At 36.0% G+C, this 26,831-nt stretch overlaps 1 protein-coding gene and 1 long non-coding RNA gene across 5 annotated transcripts in view; one reads left to right on the top strand and one right to left on the bottom strand.

Annotated features, from left to right (window-relative positions):
* LOC137630497 (uncharacterized) overlaps window positions 1-26,831 on the top strand; it is a 119,199-nt gene that overhangs the window by 33,870 nt on the left and 58,498 nt on the right. The window lies entirely within an intron of this gene.
* Window positions 5,912-23,518, bottom strand: LOC137630121 (uncharacterized). The gene is made up of 3 exons (XM_068361587.1): window positions 23,466-23,518; window positions 9,608-9,642; window positions 5,912-8,842 (listed from the first exon to the last, which is right to left on the bottom strand). The coding sequence occupies exon 3, from the start codon at window positions 8,823-8,825 to the stop codon at window positions 6,510-6,512; it is 2,316 nt and encodes a 771-aa protein (XP_068217688.1). The 5' UTR covers window positions 8,826-8,842; window positions 9,608-9,642; window positions 23,466-23,518; the 3' UTR covers window positions 5,912-6,509.

Raw genomic sequence — 26,831 nt, 5'->3', positions numbered from 1 at the left:
CCCCTCACAATTCTTCTTTGAATTAGCTAGCCTTTTATTTGACCATCACCGTGGGACTTTAATAGTATGGAAGATTAAGTGATTGGTTTTTTAGACCTGTGATAAACGTCTTTATCGACACAGTACAGCTGTAATATCTTAAACGTTCTACATCATTTAATGAATATTAATCTATTCATAGATTACTGATATTTAAGCTTTTGTAGAGCAATTAATTCAAGGATTATGGTGTACTAGTGGTAGCGTCCTTGTCTGGTGATTGCCAGACTGGGGTTCGAGTCCCGCTCAAACTCGTCAAGTTCCTCTGGTCGCTGCAACCTCACCATCCTTGTGAGCTAAGGATGGGGCGTTTGAGGAAGCCTAAAGGTCTATCTGCTGAGTGATCAGCCGCCATTGCCTGGCCCTCCTTGGCCCTAGCTTGGATGGAGAAGGGGCTTGGGCGCTGATCACATGTAATATGCATTGTCCTGCTTGATAGGTCAAGGTCACTGTCCCTTGTCTCTGCCATTCATGAGCGGCCTTTAAACTGTTGGACGCTTAACTAATGTGGGATTTGAACCTCGTTACATCGTATAATTCTCAAGTGGAGGTGAAAAAAGTAGATTTAATCCTTAGAAAAGAATGTTAACGCAAACTAAAGTTTTTAGCTTTATAAAACAGATAGTTAAAATTGTAAGTGATTTCTTTTGTTTTTACGGCTTGAATCTCCGGAACTAGGGTTCGAGTCCCGCTCAAGCTCCATAGTCTCTTGTAGTATCTGCAGCTTCTCCATCCTTGTGATCTATGGATGTGCGACACCTGTTAGGTTAACAGCAGCCATTGCCTGGCCTTCTCTGGTCCTAGCTTGGGTGGAGAGAGAGGTCTTAAGCGCTGATCATATGTATACATGTTCAGAGTCCTGGGCATTGTCACTGTTCCTTGCTTCTGCCATTCATGAGCGACCTTTAAACTAAAACGTTTTTTGTGTTTCGTGGGAATATTAGCAATAGATTGGCGACTATTGCCATACTATGTCGTTCAGGTTAGTAAGAGATTGTCAACTAATGGTTCAACTATTAGTGAGAAGTGTAAAATATCCCCAATTTTTCTCACTGGTTGAACCTAGTCTTACATTTAGATTTTTTTTTAGAAAAAATAAAGTCCCATGAGGAATTTATTAATCTATTTCCAATGCATCTCTTGAAGAAAGGAAGAGGATTTCTCGCGTGCAAACACTAAAAATAACTATCGTCTTCAGCTTCCTTAAGTTCTGAAACCTATCGAATATTAATCGCGGAGACGGAAGAAGAAATGTCACCTAAGGTCACCAGTCCCTATCCCTAAGGTCTGAAGAAATGAATATGTAATGCATCCAAAGTGCAAGTTGCACGAAGGGGAAGGATTTATTCAGATGGTCTCTTGTTTCAATGTTTATAGTTTTACCTATTATCCTGACATTGTCTAATGTTGAACGAGCCGTATTAATTTACGTGCAATTCAGATATACAATCCAGGAATTACCATCTCAAGGGAAAATATCGAATTTCTAAATATAGTTACCTTCAAGGAATCAACTTTTATATATATACCAATGGCTCCAAATCTGATGCTGGCGTTGGATTTGGAGTTATGATTTTAATTGTAGAGGTGCACTTCCTCTAATAACTTCCATATTTACGGCCGAAAATACGGCATACTTTAACCTCTTTTAAAAAAAATAGCGTTGGAAGAGGGGGGTTAATTTTATCATTTTTAGTGATGCAGGGAGTGTCCTCCAAGCTTTAGAAGTTTTTAATTCCAGTAACCCTCTAGTTTTAAAGATTTTAGAATGGCTATTTATTATTGGACAGAGGTATAACAGTGCAATTTTGCTGGGTTCCTACTCGCGTAGATGTGTCTGGAAACGAGAAGGGCAGACTTACTGGCCAAGAATGCTGCTGCTGAGTTTGCGATCAAGAAGGTATCCCACTCTTTTGTAATGATTGTTTACCTAACATTAAGAATTTTACTTCGAATGGTTGGCAACAGCATTGAGGTGGTTTGGTTGGAAATAAGACGCGAGAAGTAACGAATATTATATCCCCCTAGAAGTATAACATGATGCCCCGAAAGTGGGAGACTATTTGTCGTCTTCGCATTGGTCACATTCGGTTGTCACATGAATATCTGCTTACTGGCCACTACCAGCCATATTGCGACAACTGTTTGGTACCATTGACAGTGAGGCTTTTGTTGACCGTTTTATTATTATTATTATTATTATTTTTACTATTATTATTATTATTACTTTTTAAGCTACAACCCTTGTTGGACAAGCAGGATGCTATAAGCTCATGGACTCCAACAGGGAAAATAGCCCAGTTAGGAAAGGAAAAAGGGAAAAGTAGAATATTTTAAGAACAGTAACAACATTGAAATAAATATTTCACAGATAAGTTATAAAAACTTTAACGAAATAAGATAGAATAGTGTGCCCAAGTGTACCCTCGAGCAAGAGAACTCTAACCCAAGACAGTGGAAGACTATGGTACAGAGGCTATGACACTACCCTAGACTAGAGAACAATGGTTTAATTTTGGAGTGTCCTTCTCCTAGAAGAGCTGCTTACCGTAGCTAAAGAGTCCCTTCCACGCTTACCAAGAGGAAAGTGGCTACTTATAGTTGTGAAAGAAATAGATAACTGTTTGAGGCTCGAGGTGAAGGATGGCAGGTTCATCCTTGCCAAGATTCTTGGACATGATGTGTCGTACTATGCTAGGGGTATTTTTAGCTGTACTGCAGAAGCAGGTCTTCTGAAATCTATTTAACTTTTAGAATATCTACGCTTTTATGGTGTTAATTGAATATTCTTTTATTCTTTATATATGATAAATGATATCGGCGTCAATGACCTTAGATATTGGGATGCCAAAAAACCTCAAATCGATAAACCGGCAACGAAGTTGGAAGGAGGTTATGTTATACCCCCTGCTTGTGTGTGTTTGTTTGTGAACAACTTCCTGGCCACAATTATAATCGCAGAGTAATGAAATTTACAGGGATTAACTGTTATGTAAAAAGCTGGAAATTATTAAATTTTGGAAGGTCAAGGTCGAAAGTCAAGGTCACAATCAAGTAAAATTACCAATTCACGTAATCAGTCATAAGTTTGGACGTCGTTGTCACAGAGACTTCAAACTTAGTTCATATTTGAGTGTATGAAAATCCACGCCAATTAATACATTTTAAGGTCAAAGGTCAAGGTTGAGTAAAAGGTCGAGAAATAAGCTACCGCGGCGGTCTACGCTCTACTGAGTGCCCCTCTAGTTGATAAACGGAAATTAATACATTTGCAGAATGGTATATATGTGGATGTTTTATTTTGTGTCGATCGTTGAAATACGCCAGCAATACAATTTAGACCAGACATTTTCATGATGTTTGTTTTCCAAATTTTACGTTGTTTTTTAAGCAGTCTGGAGGCTCCAGGGCCTTTAGATATGCTGCCCCGAGACTATACAATAAGCTCCCACAAGACATCCAAATGATTGAAGATATGAAGACTTTCAAGAGGAAACTGAACACTTTCTTATTCCGTGAGTCGTTTGACAGAGACGATTTATCAGTAAATGAACAATACGTGATATGAAATGATGAAAACTCTGAACGAACAAGATAAAACGACAGTGGAGGTCTTGTAGAGAGTGGAGTTCCCCTGCTTTATGGGACCGGAAAAACAGCCGTCAAAGAAAGTAAAGTAAACATATAATTCATCTTTCAGATTTGATTGCATAGGATGGTTGTATCTACGGAAACATGGCTATGATAATTATGTAGATAACCAAATGGTCAGTTAGTCTGTACTGATTAATTCTACAGGGTTGTTGTGGCCTTATTGGTAACGTCTTTGCCTGGTGATTGCCAGACGGGTATTCGAGTTCCGCTCAGACTCGTTAGTTTTTTTATCGTCTGCAACCTCACCATTCTTGTGAACTAAGGATGGGGAGTTTGGGGGAGCCTATAGGTCTGCATGCTGAGTCATCAGCAGTTATTACCTGGCCCTCCCTGGTCCTAGCTTGGGTGGGTGGTCTGGGGTGCTGATCATAATGGTCAGTCTCTAGGGCAATTTCACTGACCCTGCCTTGTCGTTCATGAGCTACCTTTAAAACTTAAAACTCCTGAAGTCTGCGAGTGTTGAGTGTTGTTAGTAATACTGTGGGAAAGGCGTTACTTAGATCGAGGTGTCATGGAGTTAAATATTAACAAAATGCTATATTTTGTTTCCCGATATTATCAAGTGTCTACGTCACTACCTTGCCAGGATGGTCAGTGAGCCGTTTTTGGTGGTCACCCATTCAAGTACTGAACAAAGCTAACATTACCACTCTACCATTTTACTCACATTTTAACCATTGTTTAACTAGATGGCACCCACTTTTTAGCTATCTAATCTCACCCCCGTGCCAGTTTTCTTTCTTCCCCAGTTAGTCTTCGGAGTAGATTGGCCTCCCCAACCCCAGTGTTTGGCCCTCCCCCCTGCCCCTGGGACCCTGCCCCTGCCCCTGGGGCCCTCCCCCCCGCCCCAGGGGGCCACCCCCTGCCCCTGGGGCCCTCCCCCCGCCCCTGGGGCCCTCCCCCCATATAGCTCAGATTCCTCAGAATCAAATCAAACATAAGGGATAGTCTGAGAACCAACAAACTGACAGCTCCGAAGGGCAATTCATCATCATCATCATCATCATCTACTTCTACACCTACTGACACAAAGGGCCTCGCTTAGATTTCGCCAGTCGTCTTTATCGTGAGGTCTTAAAACAAGGCCTCTCCACATCATCTACTTCACGCCTCATAGTCCTCAGCCATGTAGGCCTGGGTCTTCCAACTCTTCTAGGGCCTTGCGGAGCCCAGTTAAAATTTTTGGTAAATTATATGGGTTGTTTACCTCCTCCCCCTTATCTGTGATCTCCTTGGAGGGATAGCCCCTTTAGAGTACAAGTTGCTGACCTTACGTTTTTTCCTCCTTGAGTTGTAATTTGCCTTGATTTTGGACGTTCTCTCTCTCTCTCTCTCTCTCTCTCTCTCTCTCTCTCTCTCTCTCTCTCTCTCTCTCTCTCTCTCTCTCTCTCTCTCTCTCTCTCTCTCCACAATGTTTTCTGAAAGCACATATTGTATCAACATTTTGAGCAAAGGTATTGGAAATGATGACACAAAAAAAAAAAAAAAAAAAAAAAAAAAAAAAAAAAAAAAAAAAAAAAAAAAAAAAAAAATGAATTAACCTATTTTGTTGGAATGTAAAGTATTTTTTCTAGGCAAGGAATCCATTTTTCGTTGTATGGAGGAAAAAATCTACTCGGGAATACTTCTGCAACTATTTTGACATGATAATATACTGTACGTAATTTTTGGGCGTTATTTTCATATGCAAAATACCGAGAAGGTAAACTGTGATAACTGGGACATAGGTAGACACTGTATATAGTATGTAGTTTTATTTGCATTTTTAACCCACGCTGTGCCTAAGAGGAACAAAAAATTATAGGAAATATAATTTTTAGAACAGACAAATAATAGGCTACACAAATAAAGCAAGTCATTACCATGTGACACTTAATGTTTTAAGTGGTATTTGAATAAAGAATTGGTGAAATTAGCTTTTAAAGAATATCAAAATAATAGGAAAACAATTTCAAGAAATGATATTCGTCATGACTGTAGAATAGGAGTCAAAGTATTAATTAGTTGAGACAAAATTTAGTTAACAACTAGTCTTAATTAGGAGCTTTCAAGCATTTGCAATCATGTTACTCAGACATTAATAATGTATTTAGTTGCATTAATCACTCTTTGATTATTAATTGAAGGCTAAACTTGAAAGTACACGTGAAAGCACTGTGTGATATACTACTGCTAGTATACTGTCAGAAAAAAAATAAATCATGTAACATACCTTCATCTGTGTCGCTGCTGGCGCTCAGAACACCGTTACTCTCACTTTCTGAAGAGGAGGATTCTGGAATAAATGTCACAGGCCTCTGTGGCACATTTGGGTGATGTTTTGTTGCTTCCACCATTTTCTCTTCATCTTTTAAAACGAGAACGTTTGGAGGATTAACAACGCTCCTAAGTACAACTGGGACTTTAGTGTTTTGGTCAAATGATGCAGTTCTGGAGGCAGGCTTTTTACTTGCTGGACGTATTTTCAGAGATTGGCTTCTGCTTTTCACGGGTAATTGTTCATTAGCTCTTCTTGGGGGTTGTGAGGGAAGTATAGTGAACACTTCCCATGGGTTTTCTCCCTCTTCTTCCCTTCTTGCCCTTCTCAGTTCAGGTCTTGGATGTACCCTGAAGTCTGCTATCTCTGGGCTCTCTAGTCGTGTTCCGTCCGCTTCTTTATGTTTTACATCTATCAGTTGAGACTTCAACTCGGAAGAATGAAATTTGGGCTTAATTTTGTCTTCTAAGTCTTGTGAAGGCATTGTCATTTTGGCTGCTTTGGACCACTTTTGCCCCAGAGGCGAAGGCCATGTATCTTTCGTCTCTGGGGCCTCCTGTCATTTGGGGTTGATTCCCCACATATCATTGAGGATAGTCTTCAGCTGTTTTCTGAGCTCTATTTCTTTTACAGTGACATCTAATTTCTCTGTTGGCGTTAAAACATTCCTAAGCCAATCTCGTACTTTGTATGTGTGACATGGTGAGTTGTCCTCTGACGATATGTAGTCATCAGTTTTGTTGGTCTTACTTTTGATAGTTTCATCGATCGTGTTTTTCTTACGTGGTTCAGTCTCGACGATGTTGATGTTATTGTATCTATCATCAATAGAAACAGGTTCTCTTGCATTAGGGTCCACAATAGCTATATTAGTATTACGTCGTACAATGTTTCCAACTTCTTTGCGCCTGGTGATATTATTGTGCTCTAGTGGATTATATATATAATACATCACATGCTCAGCAATATGAGCTAGTAGAGCAGCGCTCCAGCCTACAAGGAGAACCAAAAATGCAAGGCGAAGGTCCATGACGGTAAGTGCATTTAAAGGCGGATTAAGACATGGCAAGTCCCGCGGCCCTTTTGTTAAAAGCATCAGATGTAATTCTTGCCGCCAATGTTCTAGAAACCCAAACCCTTGAAGCCGACTGATGATAAGATTCATTGGCTCAGTTAGAGGTGAACCATAGGGGTATATCCATCCTCCAAGTACTGAGTTCAAGTTTTCTTCACTTATTTGCAGACCAGGTTCTCCACACTCAGTTGTATGTCTTGTAGCAATTGTAGCTTTTGCATATCTCTTAGGTACTCCAACAAGACATAGTCCATCACTCCTTAAACGTTGGAAACCTTCACTTATTGAATTCAAGGGTTCAGCACCTGCGTCCAGCTCAATATGACCAGGACTTGAAGATGTAGATAATACCCTTGTCACTGTTGTTCCACTAACAATGCCCCAATGTTTCCCACTATGGAGCAATGCTATTGAGTCAACTATGGGGGCTTCATATTTTGGTTTCATCAGACAGAAAAAAAGGTTCCAGAAGTAGAGGCAAGCCATGAGTCGTAAGTAAAGCGAGATGCCGGTTTTGATAGTTATGTACATAGATTCTGATAATGGGTGTCGAGGAGTTGTTTCTTCTTGAATGCCCACCGTAGAAACTATTAAAAAGGCCATTACATGGAAAATGACAAGAAATTTGAATACAGTTGGTGCACTCTCTGTTCTGAATGGGAACATAACATATGGCCATACAGGAAGTCTAACAGATAGGGGACAAACTATACCCCACAATTCATTATGAAACAAAATTGAATATTCAGTGACTTCAGCTCGCTCCTTTGTATAAACAAGACCACCAATAGCAATATCTGCATTCCCCTTTATTATCTCTCCAACCTTTCCTGTCCAGGTACCATTTATTGGCCTACCCCATTCCCCATCTGGTGGGACAACTAATCTGTAGGTGAAATTGAGAGCCTGTGCCGCATATTCTAGTAAACGCATTTCAACTCCTTCAAGTACAAGTGAGCCATCATTTTTATTTTCAGTAACAAAAATATTTGGAACAGATGGAGTATACGAAACTATCACTTCAACTCCTGATAGCCCCCTGTTACGAAGGTTTGATCCGCCCCATATCCAGCCAGTTGGCTGACTCCACTCTCCCAACTGCTGCAGAGTATATTTTGTGCATGCTTCACATACTCCTTCAACCAAAAACCTGGAATTCAATGTTTCACGACGATTACGGCTCACTCTAGATCCACGTTTCTTGATTAGAACTCTACGTTTGAGCTGGGGTAAGAAACGATCTAGACGATGGTCACTAACCGGGAGAATCACTGTGTCTTTGTGGCCCAATATATTTTCTTCAGCTCTTAGGATGAGGAGGAGCCCTCGTTGGTAATTTGGTGATGACCAAGCCAGTAGCAGTCGACATCGCTGATCGGGCCGATTCGACAGTAGGTCAAGTAGGGGAACATCACGCTGTGATTTAGTGATCAGAGAAAACTTCAGTTTTGATACATCTATTAGGATAACAGGGGCCTCCAAATTTGTCTGTAGGGTGTCCAGGTCCTCCGGTGATACTGCTTTGGGATCATAGTACACAAGTACGTGGCACAGACCTTCTGCTCCTCCACCTAGGTCTTTCAAGACCTCCGCTAGTATGTAAGGGCTAGGATCCGTGACATACAACTGGTCATAGGCTTGGGCATTCTTCAGAGCTCTGCGACTGCGGTCTGAGCCAATATACCTGCGGATATCTGTAGGTCTTGGTGGACCATCGTCCACTCTTTTTAAGTTTTTTCTGGCGCAATCTGACAATGCTGCCACGAAAAGCAGAAGAATGGGTAGACGTATCAGAAGCATCACCGTTTGGGGACTTCCTGGAAGAGTAAAGGAAATAAACAAAGAAATTACGAATCTGATATTAGATTTTGATAGGAAAATTGTCAATCGTTACTTTTCATTTTAATATATATATATATATATATATATATATATATATATATATATATATATATATATATATATATATATATATATATATATATATATATATATATATATATATATATATATATATATATATATATATATATATATATATATATATATATATATATATATATATATATATATATATATATATATATATATATATATATATATAGATAGATAGATAGATAGATAGATATGTACATAAAACTTATACGTATGTGTATATATATATATATATATATATATATATATATATATATATATATATATATATATATATATATATATGTATATATATATACATATATATATATATATATATATATATATATATATATATATATATATGTATATATATATATATATATATATATATATATATATACATAATATATATATATATATATATATATATATATATATATATATGTATATATATATATATATATATATGTATATATATATATATATATATATATATATATATATATATATATATGTATATATATATATATATATGTATATATATATATATATATATATATATGTATATATATATATATATATATATATATATATATATATATATATATATATATATATATATATATATATATATATATATATCGTATCATTGCAAACCATATTACCTCATCCTCGAACGTAACGTTGAAGACCTCAGTATCTGTAAAGGAAAAGAAGGCCTTAAGTAAATCGGGATAGTTTCACAAAACACTTGAGAGCAACATTGGCACATCTAAACCTTCTTGTCATTATGAAGTTTTATTCCCCGATAAGAATTAATTGTTACATATATGAAGAATTAATTTTCATCAAGCATAGTGTCTTGTATGTGAAATAGGTCCTTGAATATTTTTTATTTTATGTTGAACAGCTGACCTGAACCAGTGTTCATAGTTTATTTATGATATATGTAGTTTAACGTTGTGACTGATATTAATATATTTTATCTTCTTTATTCAATTTACTTGTATATAGTTTTATTTATTTACTTATGCCATGTCCTCACTCGGCTATTTTTTTCCCATTGTTGGAGCCCTTGGGCTTGTAGCATCCTGATTTTTTCACTGGGGTTGTAGCTTAGCTAATAATAATAATAATAATAATAATAATAATAATAATAATAATAATAATAATAATAATAATAATGATAAAAATTGTACTACAAATATAATAAAAATAATAAAAATAATGATAATAATAATAATAAAAATAAAAATGAAAATACAGATAAAAATAATAATGAAATTAATATTGATAAAAATATTAATATTAATGAAAATTTTAATAATAATAAAAATATTAATATTAATATTAGTATTGATAATAATATTAATATCAATATTAATATTGATATTAATAATAATATTAATATTGATAATAATGTCTCGTGTCTTTGAGACCCCCATTCAACACTTGGGTCACGGCCCAAATGATTTAGCCACATGATGGCATATTTATACCACACGTCAATTGCCTGTCATTTTTGGATGTGGATAGAGGTGCTTTGAACTTCAGTTGATAGAATTTTCATCGTGACTTACATCATAGATTTGTCTATTTTCTACCCGATCTATTTTTATTCTTGGCTGATTTAAATCGAAAGAAACTAAGCCTTATTAATGAGATCACTCCTGACTCATTAATTGTGGGTTATCCCCTACTTATCTCCAGCTCATCTCTTATCTCCAGCTTATCTCCTACTTATCTCTTATCTCCAGCTTATCTCCTACTTATCTCTAGCTCTTTTCCTACTTATCTCCAGCCCATCTCCTACTTATCTCTAGCTTATCTCCTACTTATCTCTAGCTTATCTCCTACTTATGTCTAGCCCATCTCCTACTTATCGCTAGCTCATCTCCCGCTCATCTCCTACTTATCTCTAGCTCATCTCCTACTTATCTCCAGCTTATCTCCTACTTATCTCCTACTTATCTCTAGCTCATCTCCTACTTATCGCTAGCTCATCTCCAGCTCATCTCCTACTTATCGCTAGCTCATCTCCTACTTATCTCCAGCTCATCTCCTACTTATCTTCAGCTCATCTCCTACTTACCTCCAACGCTAGTGGGACGTCTATCCAGATGCTAATTTCAAGTTTCGCTGTTATTCTATTTGAAGTATTTATTTCAATGTTGTTGCTGTTCTTGAAATATTTACTTTTTCCATCTTTCCTTTCCTTATTGGGCTATTTTCCAATTAAGGTTGTAGCTTAGCAAATAATAATAATAATAATAATAATAAAGATAAAAATAAAGATAAAAATAAAATAAAAATAAAAATAAAAATAAAATAAAAATAAAAATAAAGATAAAAATAAAAAAACAATAACAACAATAACAATAATAGGCCGTTTAGGTACGTAATTGCTGCTGATTGCCTGTCGAGAATGATTAACTTTTTACTCTGATTTTTCATATTAAATAATTTGACTGTTCATGGTGATTTTGCCGCTACCAAATTGCTTCAATTTCTTTGGCCTTTATTCGGTATTTATGAAAAATCTAAATTGCTTCTGTTTTTTTTTTTTTTTTTTTTTTTTTTTTTTTTATAGCAAGACCTTTTTGAATGTGTTTTAATCAGCATATATAAAAGCTCAAAATTACTTCTTTTCTCCAAGGCCTTTCTGAATTCTAAAATTTTACAAGCACTTGTCAGTAAAAGTAATTATGATTTATTATTTCCGTTTGGAAATCTCATATCCCAATTCCCTCTTCCAACGAAGTTGGATGGAGGTTATGATTTCGCCCCCGTTTGTCTGTTTGTTTGTGAACAACTTCCTGGACACAATCTTACAGAGTAGTGAAACTTTCAGGGATCAATTGTTATGTTGAGACGTGGAAGTGATTCAATTTTGAAAGTCCTAGGTTAAAGGTCAAAGTCGAGAAACAAGCTGTCTGTGCGGAGGTATGCACTATAGTCCATTTTTTTAGAGAGGCACATTTGCACCGACTCGCAGCGGTGCCCTTTACCTCGGAAAAGTTTCCTGATCGCTGATTGGTTAGAATTATCTTGTCCAACCAATCAGCGATCAGGAAACTTTTCCGAGCTAAAAGGGCACCGCTGCAAGTCTGTGCAAATCTGCCTCGTTAAAAGAAATTGACTATAAGTGTTTTTTTTTAGTTTCAACATGTATTTGTTTATCGTTTCTATTCAAAATCCCCTCCCCCAAATCGAATAATAGCCCGTCTATGTTGAGTAGACCCATATTCCGGCCAGACTCGCGGTCTTGCTGGAAATCCTGAAACTGCCGAGTCGCATTCATCGTAATTATTCCAGATCTTAGTAGTAAGTGGAATTTTTTTTTTTTTTTTTTGACTGGTTTAAATATTGTATTTTTTTTTTTTTTTTTTTTTTTACAATCACAATATTTACAGTATAATCACATTTAAATGCATTTTTCTATAAACAAACCCATCTAATTTAACAATTACAACATCACACATCTTGATTTTAATTTTCAGTCACTCAAAAACAATAATTTATATACTTTTTGGTAAACATTAGATATTCACAAAAAGATTGGGGTGTGTGCTTAATTTGCAGGGTGGTTTAAAGTGATTTAACTCCTAGAATTTCATCGATTGTAGAAAGTCAGTTGTCAATTTTATAATTTTGGCTTGCTCGTTAATATCTGTTGAAAATATCTATTGGAGGAATCAAATGAGACCTTGATTGATGAATATATCGGTTGCATGCACCCAAGCAGATAAGAATTAATCATTCACGATAGTTAAATGAGACTAAATTTCCCTTTGTATGATGCAGATATAGAATTTAGAAGCACCTTGAGTTTAAAAAAAAAAAAAAAAAAAAAAAAAACTCCTTGTTAGGTTATATGTGTATAGAATAAACTTAACTTACAAACTTAATAGTTACAAGAAGCTGTTTTTCTTACTAACTCAACTTACAAACTTAATAGGTTACAAGAAGCTGTTTTTCTTACTAACTCAACTTACAAACTTAATAGGTTACAAGAAGCTGTTTTTAAGTTGATTTTTTTTAAATTTGAACTTAGGTTAGGCTTCACCTATCTCCCATGCCTACAATTATTAATTACAATAGTCAACAAATAGTCCCGTTTCATATGAAATGAACATCAGGTTATTGAAAAATTCGTTTTAATTACTTTATTAAATGATATAGTATTTTTTTTATTATGATATTTCTTTATCTTATTACAGTATACGAACTTTGGATGCAATATCTGAGATATAGGATTTTAGTTGAATTTATGTTCGTATTTCAAAATGTTTTTAAGTTGAGGACCTGTATATTAATTTTGTGATTAAAAGTCCCACATTCTGATAAATCTTAATCAATGGGTCAGAATATGGACGATTCTCTTTTATTCGAGGCACCAAATTCATATAAAAGAGTGAATATAGAGGAGTTCTCTACTGTAGAAGTCTAAAATCGTATTTCCCTCAGAGGTGGCAGGCACCACATTTCTTATAAAAGAGGGAATATAGAAGAGTTCTCTACTGTAGAAGTCTAAAATCGGATTTCCCTCAGAGGTGGCAGACACCAAATTTCTTATAAAAGAGGGAATATAGAAGAGTTCTCTACTGTAGAAGTCTAAAATCGGATTTCCCTCAGAGGTGGCAGGCACCAAATTTCTTATAAAAGAGGGAATATAGAAGAGTTCTCTACTGTAGAAGTCTAAAATCGGATTTCCCTCAGAGGCGGCAGGCACCAAATTCATATAAAAGAGTGAATATAGAGGAGTTCTCTACTGTAGGAGTCTAAAATCGGATTTCCCTCAGAGGCGGCAGGCACCAAATTCATATAAAAGAGTGAATATAGAGGAGTTCTCTACTGTAGGAGTCTAAAATCGGATTTCCCTCAGAGGCGGCAGGCACCAAATTCATATAAAAGAGTGAATATAGAGGAGTTCTCTACTGTAGAAGTCTAAAATCGGATTTTCCTCAGAGGCGGCAGGCACCAAATTCATATAAAAGAGGGAATATAGAGGAGTTCTCTACTGTAGGAGTCTAAAATCGGATTTCCTTCAGAGGCGGCAGGCACCAAATTCATATAAAAGAGGGAATATAGAGGAATTCTCTACTGTAGAAGTCTAAAATCGGATTTCCTTCAGAGGCGGCAGGCACCAAATTCATATAAAAGAGTGAATATAGAGGAATTCTCTACTGTAGAAGTCTAAAATCGGATTTCCTTCAGAGGCGGCAGGAACCAAATTCATATAAAAGAGGGAATATAGAGGAATTCTCTACTGTAGGAGTCTAAAATCGGATTTCCTTCAGAGGCGGCAGGCACCAAATTTATATAAAAGAGGGAATATAGAGGAATTCTCTACTGTAGAAGTCTAAAATCGGATTTCCTTCAGAGGCGGCAGGCACCAAATTCATATAAAAGAGGGAATATAGAGGAATTCTCTACTGTAGAAGTCTAAAATCGGATTTCCTTCAGAGGCGGCAGGCACCAAATTCATATAAAAGAGTGAATATAGAGGAATTCTCTACTGTAGAAGTCTAAAATCGGATTTCCTTCAGAGGCAGCAGGCACCAAATTCATATAAAAGAGGGAATATAGAGGAATTCTTTACTGTAGAAGTCTAAAATCGGATTTCCTTCAGAGGCGGCAGGCACCAAATTCATATAAAAGAGGGAATATAGAGGAATTCTCTACTGTAGGAGTCTAAAATCGGATTTCCTTCAGAGGCGGTAGGCACCAAATTCATATAAAAGAGTGAATATAGAGGAATTCTCTACTGTAGAAGTCTAAAATCGGATTTCCTTCAGAGGCGGCAGGCACCAAATTCATATAAAAGAGTAAATATAGAGGAATTCTCTACTGTAGAAGTCTAAAATCGGATTTCCTTCAGAGGCGGTAGGCACCAAATTCATATAAAAGAGTGAATATAGAGGAATTCTCTACTGTAGAAGTCTAAAATCGGATTTCCTTCAGAGGCGGCACCTAGTGCTCATAAAAATCCACAATCGCAGAAGACTGTGACCTTTCCCTGTCCACGACGGAATAGAGATACTTGTTAAAGGCCACTTACGGAGAATAACCTTTCGCGGAAAAGCTCCCCGACGAGATAAATCAGTCGATTCCTGTAAATCTACACCCACGCCAAGGTCTTTCTGTTCTCTGTTCAGAGGTTGTCTTGTACCATGTTTGATAAGTAAGATGTGTCAGACATGGCAGTTTTAATATAATAACTTATAAATAATAACGTACACAATATTTTATTATATGTGAAGTCTTATCCACCCGGATGTGGGTTGTGAACTGAAATCGACGAACTCTCTTAGAAAGAAAAATGATTTTCGTACGTCGGTGCATATCAGTAGTAAGTTTATAATTTAAAGGAGATTCCTTAGTTTACCAGATTTATTTGTTCAAAAACTCTATGTAGAGAGAGAGAGAGAGAGAGAGAGAGAGAGAGAGAGAGAGAGAGAGAGAGAGAGCTCTGTATCTTGTTTCTATTGCCTTGTAAGATTATCAAATTGCCCTAAATAGATTTATTTCCAAACCTGTTAAACACCTAGAGAGAGAGAGAGAGAGAGAGAGAGAGAGAGAGAGAGAGAGAGAGAGAGAGAGAGAGCTCTGTATCTTGTTTCTATTGCCTTGTAAGATTATCAAATTGCCCTAAATAGATTTATTTCCAAACCTGATAAACACCGAGAGAGAGAGAGAGAGAGAGAGAGAGAGAGAGAGAGAGAGAGAGAGAGCTCTGTATCTTGTTTCTATTGCCTTGTAAGATTATCAAATTGCCCTAAATAGATTTATTTCCAAACCTGTTAAACACCTAGAGAGAGAGAGAGAGAGAGAGAGAGAGAGAGAGAGAGAGAGAGAGAGAGAGAGAGAGAGAGAGAGAGAGCTCTGTATCTTGTTTCTATTGCCTTGTAAGATTATCAAATTGCCCTAAATAGATTTATTTCCAAACCTGTTAAACACCTAGAGAGAGAGAGAGAGAGAGAGAGAGAGAGAGAGAGAGAGAGAGAGAGAGAGAGAGAGAGAGAGAGCTCTGTATCTTGTTTCTATTGCCTTGTAAGATTATCAAATTGCCCTAAATGGATTTATTTCCAAACCTGTTAAACACCTAGAGAGAGAGAGAGAGAGAGAGAGAGAGAGAGAGAGAGAGAGAGAGAGAGAGAGAGAGAGAGAGAGAGAGAGAGAGAGAGAGAGAGAGCGCTCTGTATCTTGTTTCTATTGCCTTGTAAGATTATCAAATTGCCCTAAATAGATTTATTTCCAAACCTGTTAATAACCGAGAGAGAGAGAGAGAGAGAGAGAGAGAGAGAGAGAGAGAGAGAGAGAGAGAGAGAGACTTGTATTAGAGCAAACGCCATGAACAGTTTCTAGGTCTGTTAGCGTATTGATTTCACCCACTCGCACAGTGATATTTTCAGTAAGAATGTTTTTTCCACCACAAGTTATATTTTAAATGTCTGGACCTTTTACTGTTGGAAAGATTAAAAAAAAATTCATTATATTTTTATATATATATATATATGGAAAATCTGACATTTTTATATTCTTACAACTTTAAGCGCCGAATTTTTTATATTTATTTTTGGCTTTGTGATGGAATATTGGTATCCACATATATTTTAGAAAATTTGATAAGATTTACAAATTACATTGTAAAGCTTCAAATTTTTTGGACATGTTCGAAATTAATGTTAGGCCTCGAAATCTATTATTAAAATTTACGGTTCGAATAAAGTCCGTCTTAAATTGAAGATAAAAAATTGCAAGCTTCAATGCCACTACTTTTTAAAGTCTAAGTTAATATAATATCTCCTTTGGACTGAAAACATGAACGCCAATAGTCCATTCTTAACTGATAACTTGTCTATGAAAATTGACCATCGTAGTGTATATTATACATTAAAATACCACAATTTTTGTGTATTTATGATAGATAAAATAACCCACAATGTATGAAAAATTAAATTTATTTAGCTTTCGAAGGGACCATCTTCCTTCCTCTTCAGGATGGTCCCTTCGGAAGCTTAAATAAATTTCATTTTTCATACATTGTGGGTTATTAGTGTATATTATATTTCTTCCAGCCACTGTCTCGCCCTGGGAATCAGTATCTGCTTTCTTATTTTAGCGTTCTATTTTACACGTTATCTTTTCCTTTCTTTTATCTTGTAGAAACTTGCAGCAAATGTTTTTATGTTGAACAGGCTGTGATAAGCCTTTTTTATAGTTTATATAAGAAATTTCTGTTTTGATGTTGTTACTGTTCTTAAAATGTGTTATTTTAATTGTCCATTCCTTATATAGTTTATTTATTTCCTTATTTCCTTTCCTCACTTCTCTGTTGGAGCCCTTAGGCTTATAGCATCCTGCTTTTCCAAGTAGTGGTTTAGCTTAGCTGATAATAATAATAATAATAATAATAATGATAATAATAATAATAATAATAATAATAATAATAATAATAATAATAATAATAATAACTCTTTCTCCTCTTTTAACTTTTATTTCATATTCTAACTGCATTGTTTTCTTCCAGTTGCATTTTGACGTTGATAAGCCTCCACGGCCTTTTATTTGACCCAAATTCATGAAATCCTATAACTCCAGGAACTAGCCGTAGGTTAAAGGCATGTCGAGTGGGTGCTCTTATAACGTTAATAAACAATGCTTCATTTACCCTTTTTTTCGATTGGACGAGGCCACAACCTCTGCGATCCAGTAGAAACAGGATCGTAATCTTGTACGGTGGAATAAGATAATCGAAGGTTTCTACGCATGATGCTATTATTAGCACTAAGACGTAATGTTTTACTTGCATCGTGGCGTTATCAGGCGTAGGTCAAATTTTTTTTTTTTTTTATATATATATATATATATCGCATGGAGCTGGTATTAGTTTTAAGAGTCTTTTTCATGTGTGTAGCTATTATTACTTTATTTAAAGGGCTGTCTTTCTGGTCTTAACAAGCAGGGGAACCCTACTCTCTACAGGACCTCCACAGTCATTTTATCATGTTCGAACGCATTCAGCACTTCACATAGCATATTGCTCGTTTATTACTAAATCCACGCTATCGAAGCACTTTGAGAAGATGAAAGTCTTCAGTTTCCTTTTGAAAGCCTTAATATCTTTAATCTTTCAGATGTCTAGTGGATTTTTACGAAATTCTATTTTCAATCTGGATACTACTGCGATGGATGTATGCATAAACCCGAGCACTGACTTTTAACTTTTGATGCCTTTTATTTTTAGGTACGAAGAAAACAATTTTTACCAGACGCCTTCGATCGTGCGTAATGAATACTTCATCAACATGCGTAAATAACGAGAAAAAGTTGCATTACGCTGTCAATTGTAAATTAACACGGCAGGAATGAATAGTTTCATCAAATTACTAATTAGGGATAACCGATATTTTCAAACCATTAAGGTAATTATTATCATTATTATCATCCTATCATCATCATCTCATCCTACGCCTATTGACGCAAAGGGCCTCGGTTAGATTTCGCCAGTCGTCTCTATCTTTAGCTTTTAAATCAATAATTCTCCATTCGTCATCTCCTACTTCACTGTTCATAGTCCTCAGCTAAGTAGGCCTGAGTCTTCCAACTCTTCTAGTGCCTTGTGGAGCCCAGTTGAAAGTTTGGTAAACTAATCTCTCTTGGGAAGGGCGAAGAACTTGTCCAAACCATCTCTATCTACCCCCCTTACCATGATCTCATCAACACATGGCACTCGAGTAATCTCTCTATTAGTTTCATTTTCTAATCCTGTCCTGCCATTTAACTCGCAATATTCTTCTGAGGGTTTGTTCTGAAATCTACAAAATCATCCTATCACTGCCTGGTTATGTTAAATCAGCCAATGTTACTAAATATAATATTATTTACGCTCTTAGTTTCAAACCTCTTGCGCTATCTAAAAAAGAAAAACGAGGGGTAGATAAGTTTTGGATTAAAATTACAACATCCGCTTTTTATTTAATCGGTAAATTAAATGTCATATTATTAACCACATTTTGGGGAACGTAAAAAGTGTCTTGTGCAATTTTATCCAGCGCCTAGTGCATTCCCACAAATTCCCTGTGGGTGCAGCTGGTTAGTGCTGACAGTGCAACTCCTGGAGTACACTGTAGGCATTACTGAAGGGTCTTTGTGGCTTCGTACTTTTTAGTCTCCATTCCTTGGTACCTTCTTTCTTATTGCTGCATCCCATCTTAATATTTACTTCATCTCGCAAAATTTGGGGTTTTCTCCGATTCGAATTTTCTTCTCTTTTCTGTTTTTTTTTTTTTTTTTTTTTTTTTTTTTTTTTTTTTTTTTTTTGTGAGTATGTTTATGAAATAAAAGCCAAAGTTAACATGAAGTAAACTTGACCTGAGGAAAAAAAAATATTTGATTTTTATATTAAAAAATCGTATTCAAACGACGAAGAACTGATATACTCTCTGCGACATCAAATGATCTTTGCCGCTTATAAAGAGTAAGGTTTTGCGTACTTTTATTATTATTATTATTATTATTATTATTATTATTATTATTATTATTATTATTATTATTATTATTATTATTGTTGTTGTTGTTGTTGTTATTTACTTGCTTAAGCTACAACCCTAGCAGGATACTATAAGCCCAGCGGCCCCAACAGGGAAAATAGCCCAGTGGGGAAAGGAAACAAGGAAAAATTATATATTTCAAGGACAGTAACAACATTGAAATATATATTTTCCATATAAACTATAAAAAACTTTAACAAAACAAGAGGAAGAGAAATTTGATAGAATACTGTGCCCGTGTGTACCCTCAAGCGAGCTTGTATAACACCAAATTCATGTCGAATTTCACCAAATTCATGTCGAATTTCACCAAAGTCATGACGAATTTCACCAAATTCATGACGAATTTCACCAACTTAATGACGAATTTCACCAACTTCATGACGAATTTCACCAAATTCATGACGAATTTCACCAAATTCATGACGAATTTCAAAGCTGGTAGTACCCAGAGTTTGCGTCGTAATAATAACTTTAAGAGATAGGGTTTTTTCCCCTAATTTTCCACGGACTGTTGAGGAAAAGCAAAACTTCTATTACATGATTTCTGTGCGGTTGTGAGAAGCCTCCAGTAAAACATTCGCTGTATCTTTATTTTGTAACTGTGAGGTCATTGGATCATGACTAAACATCGCTTGGACATTTGTGTATGTGTGTGTGTGTGTGTTTTTTTTTTTTTTTCTTTTTTTACGGGAGTCGATGGGATTTTGTTTTCTCGAGATGAGAACGCACATTTATCCTTCGTAGCTTTTTTTTCGACCATCAAAACTTGAGTAGTATCAGTTCAAGATACATATTTCTGGCTGATACATACATACATACACACACACACACACACACACACACACACACACACACACACACACACACATATATATATATATATATATATATATATATATATATATATATATAATATATATATATATATATATATATATGCGTGTGAAGTAGAAATTTATTTCTATTTGAGCACGATAGCTTTGATTTTCATACACCACACACACACACACACACACACACACACACACCCACACACACACCCACACACACACACACACACATACACACACACACACATATATATATATATATATATATATATATATATATATATATATAAATTTAATTTTTATATATACATATACTGTATATATGTGTGTATTTTATATTATACGTATATATAACCATATATCGATTTTAACTATCTCAATATTATTACACAAGTCTCCTTTGAATTACCGTTAAGATTGCATAAATATTTGGGCGGCCATTGTGGTGGCCTGGTGGTAGCGTCCTTGCCTGGTGATTGCCAGATTGGGGTACGAGCCCTGCTCAAACTCGTTAGTTCCTTTGATCTCCGCAACCTCGCCATTCTTGTGAGCTAAGAGGGTGGGGGTTTGGGGGAGCCTTATGTCTATTTGCTGAGTCATCAGCAATAAATTGCTTGGTCCTCTTTGGTTCTAGCTTGGCTGGAGAGGGGGCTTGGGCGCTGATCATATGTATATTATTATTATTATTATTATTATTATTATTATTATTATTATTATTATTATTATTATTAGCCAAGCTACAACCCTATCTGGAAAAGCAAGATGCTATAAGCCCAAGGGCTCCAATAGGGAAAAAGAGCCCAGTGAGGAAAGGAAATAAGGAAATAAATAAATGATGAGAACAAGTTAACAATAAATCATTCTAAAACAGTAACAACGTCAAACAGATATGTCCAATATAAACTATTAACAACGTCAAAAACAAATTCCTGTCTGTCTGGTCAACATAAAAATATTTGCTCCAACTTTGAACTTTTGAAGTTCTACTGATTCAACTACCCGATTAGGAAGATCATTTCCCAACTTGGTAACAGCTGGAATAAAACTTCTAGAATACTGTGTAGTATTGAGCCTCATGATGGAAAAGGCCTGGCTATTAGAATTAACCGCCTGCCAAGTATTACGAACAGGATAGAATTGTCCAGGGAGATCTGAATGTAAAGGATGGTCAGAGTTATGAAAAATCTATGGCCAGTCTCTAGGGTATTGTCCTACTCGATAAGGCAGTGTCACTGTCCCTTGTTCCTGCCATTCATGAACCTAGGGAATAACCGGGCAGTTATGATACACGATAAAAATAGATTAAATGACACGGGAACGTAGGTATAAATAATAGAAAATATTTGGGGATAACTTGAATCATCGTGGCATTTTTTTATCCTTCGAAGCTCTTTTAAACTGGTTTCATTCTCACTGGAGAATTAAATGTCAGGTTATTCCTTTTCTTTAGTGATGTTTCTTACGATCTCTTGCTTGACACTCATGTTATTCCTCATGTTCTATATTCGCTAATAATTTGCTTGAAATTTTATACCTTTTGTTTTTTTCTGGGTGACCCTGTTTTCATAGTAGGCTATTTATTATTATTATTATTATTATTATTATTATTTCCTGCTGCTGCCTCCGATGCCTTAGATGACCGCGGAGGTAGCAGCAGTAGGGGATTCAGCATTATGAAGCTTCATCTGTGGTGGATAATGTGGGAGGGTGGGCTGTGGCACCCTGGCAGTACCAGCTGAACTCGGTTGAGTTCCTTGTTAGGCTGGAGGAACGTAGAGAGTAGAGGTCCCCTTTTTTGTTTTTGTTTCATTTGTTGATGTCGGCTACCCCCCAAAATAGGGGGAAGTGCCTTGGTATATATATGTATGTATGTATGTATGTATGTATGTATGTATGTATGTATTATTATTATTATTATTATTATTATTATTATTATTATTATTATTATTATTTTGTGTCAACTTGGAACTCTTGAACGTTTTCTTGTTCAACATTTTTTTAATTGATTGGTCAACATTACAGCATCAACATTGCTACTCTTAGCTGATAACTGACCACATTTGTTATTTTTAAATTCATTTAATTCATCTGGATTCTCTAAAACATATCTTCCCAGAATCTTGTTTTAGCCATTGCTTCTTCCCTTTTGTGGTTTCGTATTTTTCTTTAATTTTAATTCATTTTTCATATCGAATAATTCCTTATCCACTCGCTTTGAGAAAGGAAAGAGTTCTCCGCCTGTTAAAGTTCACACGTCCTATAAAACTACTTTTATGCAACAGTTCGATATGTTCACTCCCATCACGGATAATTATTTCCTTAAATTGCCCTTCCCCCTTTTTTCCGTCTTTAAATATGAGGCCATTGAGATTAAAGATAATTTATTATAGTTTGTTTTTATGTTGACCAGGCTGACATGAGTCTTTTTATAGTTTATATATGACATATCTGTTTTTGACGTTGTTAATAGTTGATATGACATATCTGTTTTGACGTTGTTAATAGTTTATATAGGACAAATCTGTTTTTGACGTTGTTAATGGTTGATATATGACATATCAGTTTTGAAGTTGTCACTGTTTTTAGAATGATTTATTGTTAATTTGTTCTCATCATTTATTTATTTCGTTATTTCCTTTCCTCACTGGGCTATTTTTCCCTATTGGAGTCCTTGGGCTTACAGCATCTTGTTTTTCCAACTAAGGTTGTAGCTTGGCTAGTAAAAATAATGATAATAATATAGTAAGATTAACACCCAGTGTCCATGAATCATATTTTTTATCTCGGTAATATGTCAAGCGCCATCTTAAAACACACATAGAAAGGGTTGGTTTTAAGCACTGAACGCTCCAGAAAAAAAAAAAAAAACTTTTATCAATAAAAAGATGTTAAAAAATGGTGTAATTATAGTTAACATCAATTCATACACATCAGATAGAAACTCTACCCCCTATGTCACCTATGTCAGCAAACGGTGTCGCTAATGAGTTCAATGACATTTAAAGATAATATATGTCTAAATTAAAACATTAAAACACTTTAATTAAAAACACACATAAGCGTAATTGGTTAAGCATAAGTGTAGATGAAATTAAAGGAAAAATGTATGAAAAATTCACAAAGTTCACTCTTACCTCACATAATCAATACGAGCTCTACAGACCTAGATAACACACCTCTCGACTTCACACTCACTGTGGCTGAGATTTCCGGTCAGAACCCTCGCTCCAGCTGAGCTAGAGGAGGAGGAGGAGGAGGAGGAGGAGAAGGAAGGTGGAGCCTCACCTCTCAAGAGGTTGAGGGAAGGCAGCTAGCGATTGGCCACATTCGCCAACGACATGCGTGATTGGCAAGGGGTCTCCAACTAAGGGGAATTTGTCGCCTTCCCATTGGAGTGTCTGGGAGATTTCACCAGGTAATGCTTATGACGTCACAGTCGACCCAAGGTCGTTTTGGGAAGAGGTAGCGTTTGTGAAAAGCTGATGATGATGATGACAGAATTGAAGGCCAGGCTATCGAGAGCTTAGACACTAACATGTGTCTTAGACACTAACAGACACATGTTTAGCCTTGAAAGGGAGAGTGAATAAAAAGTTGATGAAAATATATATTTCACTGCAGAATTCAGGGTTAAAGGAATTAAAGTTCTTGTTTGTGGGGGGGGGGGGGGATGAAGGTGCTTTAGCGACAATAAATGAGACAGAGGTAACATTAATTAATTTATTAATGTGAACTTTCATTAAACAGTAAAGTTCTGTCAAAACCAATTAACAGTGAAATCATCAACTTTGTATCTCACCTCATAAACGGCACACATATGAAAATTGCTTGTTTTTCATTAATTTTAAAGTATCAACATATCAACATTGAGTTGTAATGTATTATTTAATCATTTTCAATAATCGTCAACGTGAGAATATAAACAGGTAGTTGATTAATACACGTTTAGACCCCCCCCCCCATGTCAACTTTGACTTTTTAACTATAATAATTGGATATACAAAGATCTGACCAGCTCTGAGGCCTCAAAACCCAACACAGAAACCAACATGTGAGGCCCTGAGACTATACAATAAGCTCGCACTAGACATCCGAAAGACTGCACATATTGATAAGGATTTCAAGAGGAAACTGAAGACTTTCTTGTTATGCGAGTGCTTTGATGGTGAAGACTTGACAATAAACAAGCCATATGCGGTGTAAATTGAATGCTTTTGAACGAACATGATAAAATGACTATGAAGATCCTGTAGAGAGTAGGGTTCCCCTGCTACATAAGGCCAGAAAAAAACAGCCCTTAAATTAATTAATATGAATTTTATATAATTTCCCCTTGGACTGATTCCGTCCAAACATTGGCCATTTAGAGAGTCACCCAATTGTGTACACTGAGAAAGACTAACAGTCAGACAGAAATCTTCAGAATGGATAATAGATCTAAACTCTCTAATAGGGTTCTCTTGCTTGAGGGTACACTCGGGCACACACTTCTCTTATTTCTCTATCTCTTGTTTTGTTAAGGTTTATATAGTTTATATAGGAAATATTTATTTTAATGTTGTTACTGTTCTTAAAATAGTTCTTTTTCCTTGTTTCCTTTCCTCACTAGGCTATTTTCCCTGTTGGAGTCCCTGGGCTTATAGCATCCTGCTTTTCCAGTTAGGGTAGTAGCTTAGCAAGTAATACTAATACTAATAGTGCAACTGGTGAAAATGTAAATGGCCGTTGTGCAATGATATTAACTTTATTGATATTTGATATAAGGTCAAATTATTGATATTTGATTTAAGGTCAAATGGTAAATATAGATTAACCGTTGACTGAAGTGCCGATCTTTAAACCAAGACTCGAGGAAAGATTCTTTGTGCATCGGTTACTGGATCGTCATAATTGTAGCTAGGAAGGGTTTATTAACAACTATTGAACTTTTAGTAATTATTTTGATATTAAAATGATTCAATGAGTCACCTATATGGCACTGATTTTCCTTGATGCCCCCATGGCAGGGTCATAAGATCCAATGATCCAAGTTTTATCTGCTAATTTTTTCAATTGTTGAAAGCCTTGTGGTGGCCTATTGGAAACGTCCCTGCCTGGCTATCTACTGGACCGGGGTCCCTGTTATGTTCCAACTCGATAGATAATTATGGAGTCTGCAACCTCACCATCTTTGTGAGGTAAGCAGGGTATTTTTAGGAATCTTATAAGTCTACTTGGTCAGTCATTAGCAGCCATTGCCTGGCCCTCCTTGGGGTGGAGAGGGGCCTATGATCGTATGTATATATGGTCAGTCTGTAGGGCATTGTCTCTGTCCCTTGCTTCTGCCATTCATGAGTGCCCTTTAAACTGTTAAAATGTAATATTTCCTATCGCAAACTCTGCGAGAACAGGCTGAGTTTCACCAAATATTTCCATATTGATTTTGATTAGTTATTACCAATAGTTACATTGGTGATTTGACTCGCCAAACTACAAAATTCATGGGAATACCAGCGGGAGATTGGTGAGCTTGTGAGTTTTTATTTACATTTAACTTGATGGTAGTAGGTTGGCTAGGGCACCAGCTGCCCATTGAGATGCTTCTGCTAGAGAGATATTAGGTCCTTTGACTGCCCAGACGGTACTTCATGGGATTCTTCTCTGGTTACAGTTCATTTTCCCTTTTCCTACACATACACCAAATAGTCGAGCCCATTCTTTACATATTCTCCCCTGTCCTCGTACACCTGACAACACTGAGATTACCGAACAATTCTTCTCTCAAGGGGGTAACTACTGAACTGTAATTGTTCAGTGGCCACTGTCTTCTTGATAAGGGTAGAAAAGACTGAGCTATGGTAAGCAGCTCTTCTAGGAGAAGGACACTCCAAGATCAAACCATTGTTCTCTAAATCTTGGGTAGTATCATAGCCTCTGTACCATGGGCTTCCACACTGTCTTCTTGGTAAGGTAGAAAAGACTGAGCTATGGTAATGAGCTCTTGTAGGAGAAGAACTCTCCCAAATCAAACCATTGTTCTCTAAGTCTGAGTAGTGTCATAGCCTCTGTATCATGGTTTTCCACTGTTTTGGGTTAGAGTTCTCTTGATTGAGGGTACACTCAGGCACACTATTCTATCTTATTCGTCTTCCCCTTGTTTTGTTAAAGTTTTTATAGTTTATTTAGGAGATATATATTTTAATGTTACTATTACTAATCTTCAAATATTCTATTTTTCCTTGGTTCCTTTCCTCACTGGGCTATTTTCCCTGTTGCAGCCACTGAGATTATAGCATCATGCTTTTTCAACTAGGGTTGTAGCTTAGCAAGTAATAATAATAATAATATTTTCTTGTAGTCTTTATAATTGGGACAGGAATATTTAAGATTGGCACTTATATTTTTCATCAGGTGGGGAATACAACTTTATTTGCTTTCCTTTTTAATTTGGTTAGTTTTGCATTAGTTAAGCATGAAATGCTCATTTAACTAACTTTGCAAAATGAAATCAAAAGATAACC

This window comes from Palaemon carinicauda, chromosome 38 (genome assembly GCF_036898095.1).
Source record: "Palaemon carinicauda isolate YSFRI2023 chromosome 38, ASM3689809v2, whole genome shotgun sequence".
Taxonomy (NCBI): Eukaryota; Metazoa; Arthropoda; class Malacostraca; order Decapoda; family Palaemonidae; genus Palaemon; species Palaemon carinicauda.
The sequence above is the reverse complement of the archived record's forward strand: the minus strand, read 5'-3'. Positions and strand labels throughout refer to the sequence as shown.

What these genes read in the sequence shown, in the direction of transcription:
- LOC137630121 (XM_068361587.1), bottom strand. Translation starts at nt 8,825, where the DNA reads ATGCTTCTGATACGTCTACCCATTCTTCTGCTTTTCGTGGCAGCATTG.